This window comes from Nuphar pumila, chromosome 2, assembly GCF_984573655.1.
Source record: "Nuphar pumila chromosome 2, dmNupPumi1.hap1.1, whole genome shotgun sequence".
In the NCBI taxonomy this organism is placed as follows: domain Eukaryota; kingdom Viridiplantae; phylum Streptophyta; class Magnoliopsida; order Nymphaeales; family Nymphaeaceae; genus Nuphar; species Nuphar pumila.
Window position 1 is genome coordinate 9,405,547 of NC_143250.1, and position 5,611 is coordinate 9,411,157.

Here is a 5,611-nt window from a genome sequence, read left to right on the forward strand (position 1 = left end):
GATTTTGGTGAACTGGGGAAATGCTACTATTCCAACTCTCCAACTCTCTTTCAGTTTTTTGATGATGAAGAACCTCACTGAAAGCTGGGTCACTTAATGAGCCCGCCCTCCTGCAAGGTAAACCCCCGGTGGGTTCACCGACACCCAAGCCCTTACGGAGCCCACCAGTTAAAGGCACCCGCCGACCGGATAGGAGTTGAACCTAAGATGAAGGGGTCAGGACCTTTTCACCTGGCTCGCTGCCCGGGTGTATAGCTGTTTCAATTACTAAGATTTCCACTTAGTCGTGTCATACGAGAGATGCAGAAGGGTGCCAGCTTAGAAACAGCAACAATTAAGGAACATAAAATAGCCTATGTATCTACAATGACTCCTAAGAGAGAAAAAAGAAGGGGAAAGGAAAGACAAAGTTTGCCACTGCTACTGTTTGGGCATATATGTATGTGACTTGTTCTCACTTAATAGTCTGACAGTCAAAGTTTAGTGATAGTGATTCCTTTTGCTTTCAATAATAGACATCTTGAGACGAGGGAGCTCTGATATGTGGGGGCACCCTCCAAATTGGATATTCATTTCCATTAAAGATGCTAATCAAAACCTTCATGACAGTGATATGGTATGTGCTTGTAATTTGCTAAAAACCAAAGGGCTAAAGTTCCCTTGGCTTTAACAACTGGGGCGCTCTTCTTTAGGCCAAAGAAGGTAAAGCTTGTCCCCCACTTGAACATAAACAACTCTCTCTCTCTCTCTCTCTCTTTTGCTTGCTTGCTTGCTTGCAGAGATTACCAAGCAGGCTCTCAGGATTACAAGCAAGTAATTCTGTAGTAGTTTTAGTTGCAGAATAAATCTCGAGTCTCTTCCTTTCTAACCGCAAAGGAAATAGCAGAAAGAAGGGGAAAAAGAAAAAAGGAAAATGGTGGGCTCAGACAGGAGCAAGGACGCAGTTGGGATGATGGCACTCCATGAAGCTCTCAGAAATGTCTGCATGAATTCTGACTGGACTTACTCTGTCTTCTGGACCATTAGACCTCGACCGTAATCTCTCTCTCTCTCTCACTGGCTAGAGGATGACCAATTTGATGAAAAACAAACTTTTCTAATACTGGTTATTTTGTTCTTTTGTGGTATTTACAGGAGGTCTAGAGGTGGTAATGGATGTAAAGTTGGAGATGACAATGGTAGCTTGTAAGTTATGTTTGAGAGAAAACTTTGTTTCCTTGAAAGAAAAGAAAGGCTAAACTGTTTGTTAAGATGTGAAAAGACAAGGATTCATTTCTTTTGATTTTGTTGCAGGATGCTGATGTGGGAAGATGGGTTTTGTAAGCCAAGAGTAGCAGAGTGTCTAGAAGATCTTGATGGGGATGATCCTGTTAGAAAAACCTTCAGCAAGATGTCCATTCAGTTGTATAATTATGGAGAAGGGTGGGTAATGGGTAGGTGTTAAAAAGTTATATATAGAAAAATATTTAATGAAGTATAGCATATTTTTACTTTTGGTTAGTTTTCAACGGATGTGTAATATTTTGTCAGAATAAGTGATTGATAGTTTTTATCATGAACAGTTTGATGGGAAAGGTTGCTTCTGATAAATGCCATAAATGGGTATTTAAGGAACCTTCTGAATGTGATCCCAACATCTCTAACTACTGGCAGAGCTCATTTGATGCTGTAAGAATCCAAAAGAAAAACAAATTGAAATTAAATTTTTTTAATTTTTGGTAAGGAAAAAAATAGCTAATATATGTTGCCATTTTTAACTTTTTTTACTCCCCACAGCTTCCTTCTGAATGGACAGATCAGTTTGCATCTGGTATTCAGGTACCAACTTAATTCTTAGTAATAAATTCCACAATTAGATAACTATCTTTTTGCTCTCACCCTAATTTTGTGGGACCTTTTTTAGACCATTGCTGTGATTCAAGCTGCGCATGGACTTCTGCAACTTGGGTCTTGCAAGATTGTGAGTTATCAAGTTTTCACCAATTAAGTTCACTATGAGATGCTTTTGTGTTGAACATATTTGCCGAGTCTATCTGGATATTCAGGTACCTGAAGATCTGCACTTTGTTTTGAGAATGAGGCACACTTTTGAATCTCTTGGATACCAATCAGGGTTCTACCTCTCCCAACTGTTCTCTGCAACTAGAAATGGCTCATCGTCCTCACCCTCCAACCTGGCTAAACCCACCATGATGAACCGCCCCCCTGCTATATTCAACTGTTACCAGAGGCCTCTACATTCTGCCACAGTATCCACTACAGCCATTGTTCCTCCCAACTTTCCAAATACTGCAAGGACCAGCTTGCCACCAACTGATGAACCCCATCTCTTTCTCCTCCCCCACGCATCCGAACCGCCGATTGAAGAAATGATCGGCGATCACGGCACGGATATCAAATGGCCGAACGGCCTATCATTCTTCAACGCGCTTACTGGCCGAGCAGACGACAGCAAGCTTCTGTTTGGTGCAGATAACATTGGTGAACTGGGTGAATTGGGTGTCTCTGCTCAAAGGACTAAACCATTGCAGCAGTTTGTAGTAGGGAAGACCATGAATTCGAGTCCGAATTCGACTGCAAGTGTGGGCACCAACGTTGAGCACGTAAGCGCGAGCGAGTACTTGAGCTTGGAGAGACATGGTGTGAGCAGCGGAGATAGGTTCAAGAGGATGGAGAACAAGTTCAAAAGGAGTTTTACAATGCCTGCAAGGATGGCTTCCTCATCTGTGGAGAGCAACCATCATGGTCAGGCATTGGGCTATAGGGGACCAGAGGCCGGTATGTACTCAGATATAATGGAGACATTTCTAGATTGAGCAAACATTTTAGCTTGTTCACCAACCAAATCTCTTTTATTTTCTTGTTTCTTGCTTGTAATGGAGGGGAAGGTGTGTGTATATAAGAGGGGGGAAGTACTTGGTTCATTCTCCTTTCTCCATTGTCATTTGTGTGAGATTTGCTTATTGCCTGAGATGTGCCACCATTTGGCTAAGGACATGCTGCTTCACATTATCATTCTTCAGGTTCTAGCATAAGGATCCATGTTTCTTTCTTTCTAGGGAAAAAAATTCATTCCCTTTTTTCCATTCATGTGTATTTGTTTTATTGAAAGGCAAGCTGGGTTAGGCAGACCCTACCAGATTGGGATTCTCGTGGGGCCTACCCTGGGTTTTCCTCGCGAAAATAATACCATTGGGATTCGAACTTGCAACACATCCCAACACAGAAGGTGACGTGCACTAGCTGCTCCTACCAGACAAGCGGAGACGCCGGTGGTGATTGTATCTTTTGCTGCTAAAAAAAGTGAAAGGTGAAAAATATGGGAGAGGAGTTGGGGACCGCTAATGTCACAAATCTCGAGATTTTTTTTTTGTCAAGAAAGAATCTCATGAGATTTTGAAAAATCTGGTTTTTCTTGAAAAAAATCTTAAATATACACTACAGAACAATGTTAGTATCGGAATCCGACTGTATTGGTTGGCCAACTATTCGATACTGATTCTCAAGTGAATTGAAACAGCCAAAAAAATAATTCAAAAAATATTGTGTCAATCAAAACGTGACATGTGTTAAAGCTATTAAAATAATATTAAAAACTTAATTTTAAGCTAATTTTAATATTTATTAAAAATAGCCTATTCAATTCAGTATCTCAGGCAGATACGCACTGATACTGACCACTGCTACTAACATACAAAATATATGTAATGTATATAAATTACAGATAAGGGTACAAATGTTACAAACAAGGGTGCAATATTTTCAAAATAAGTGGTATATGCTTTTGGAGAAAAAACAAGAGATCTTTTTACATCTTTTATGTTACATCGGTTTTGGAAACATTTTGAAGGTTTCAAAATATTGATAATATTTGTGACATAGAGGTCATTAAACAATCTTATCATCTGGTAGCAGCGATTTATTAAAGTCATCAAGTTGATGAGACATCAACAGTTCGAATCTTTATGCTACAAGGTCGAAGTTAGGTATACTTTATGATGGACAAGGGAACTTAGAGTTTTACACCAATAAACTTAATTAGCAAGATAAACAAATTATGTTGGGCACTGCTCGTAATCATGCTTAATCCTTGGGAATTCAAGTGGGGATCCATCTGATTGGATCCGTTAGGTCACCCCAATCATTATTGCACGCACAAGCTACAATCAAGGCTGAATTTGTGGGGTTTAGTGCTCTCCCACATGTGCACATGCAATGCTGGTGGTTTACCAGTCAAAGTGAAAGGTTGGTGGTAGCACAGAGATTGGATAGTACAATAGTGGAGATAAGTCGTATTATATTCAGTTCATATGTCATCTAACTTTTCAAAAATATCGCCGTACCACGTTTGGTGGATCAGATTGTATTATTAGGGAGCGTTTGATTTCCTGTCCGCAGGACGCACCAATTGTGGGCCCATGTGTGTCTGTGCACCCATGCAGATGCTAAGTTGGTGCATTTGGTGAACGGTTATTTGACGTCCGTTGTTGTTTTGTGCGCCCCTCAGGGCATGTTAGAATTACCTTTTCCCAACTGAAATAGGACAAAATGAACACGAGGGATGGTGATTTTAACAAACGTTGGATGCCACATCCTTAAAAAGGTGTTATTTTTGTAACACTATTCTCCTGTTACAAAAAGAATAGGACGCAGAGAACACATTAAAAAAAAAAAGTCAGGAGTAAGGGTCTCTCTCTCCTTTGTAGCCAGGGGGTCATCGAAGTCGGGGATGAGGCCGCCGGTGAGGCTTCTCTTTTCTTTCTTTCTCTTTTTTTTCTTCTTCTTTTATTTGGGTTTGAATCAAAATTCTTTTTAGGGCACTTTTAGGTTTTCATAAGTGAGGGTTAGTTAGATTAGGGATTTTTGTTTGATTTTATTGATTAGGCTTTCTTCTTCTTTATTAACTTTTCTTTTTCATTGATTAGGGTTTCTTCTTCATCATCATTTCCCCATCAAACAACGGACATTTATTGGACTTGTAACAAAGAAGAACGAAACAAACAGAACCAATGTTGTGTTTCATTCTGTTTGTTTATTTTGTCCAATCATGGACAAGCCATCAAACAACCCCCGACGGAACAGAAGAGAACAGACACCATAGTTCAAGGAAAAAACAAAACAAAAATCATTTTTTTGGGTGCAAGTGGACAGGGCGTCCTGTCCTGTTCATGAATGTGCATGGATTTTCCGGGCGTCCTGTCCACGTGCGTCCACAAATCAAATGCGCACTTTGAGATCCACAATTAATGCATGAGGAGCCATTCTTTCAACTATCATGGTCATGACTTGGCATGCAAGGCAGGAAGAGCCATGCAGAAGTAGGTAAGGGTGTAAACAGATCGGATACGGACAGATATTCAGTCCGACTCTGCAATATTATTTTTGGATTTAGATCCTCTAAGCAAGATCATAATGTGCATTCAGGTTGGACTTGGATTCGCTTAATCAGATCATTTTAGTATTCATATATATAGGATTTGAATCAGTATTTTATAATTCAGATTTGAATCAAAATTTGGTGAGTTGCATTCTTTACATGTAAGGGGCATGCGTTAAAAATGTTTTTACTGCGTCTAGTATCAACACATAATTCATATTTGGATATTCAATC

The 5,611-nt window shown here is 39.8% G+C and overlaps 1 protein-coding gene across 1 annotated transcript; it reads left to right on the forward strand.

Annotated features, from left to right (window-relative positions):
• The first annotated feature begins 913 nt into the window (after positions 1–913).
• Positions 914–3,009, forward strand: LOC149844690 (protein RICE SALT SENSITIVE 3-like). Its single transcript, XM_089985907.1, has 7 exons — positions 914–1,035; positions 1,135–1,185; positions 1,294–1,422; positions 1,563–1,668; positions 1,777–1,818; positions 1,904–1,960; positions 2,046–3,009. Exons 1-7 carry the CDS (start codon positions 914–916, stop codon positions 2,814–2,816), a joined length of 1,278 nt encoding a protein of 425 aa, XP_089842033.1. The 3' UTR covers positions 2,817–3,009.
• The last annotated feature ends 2,602 nt before the right edge of the window (positions 3,010–5,611 follow it).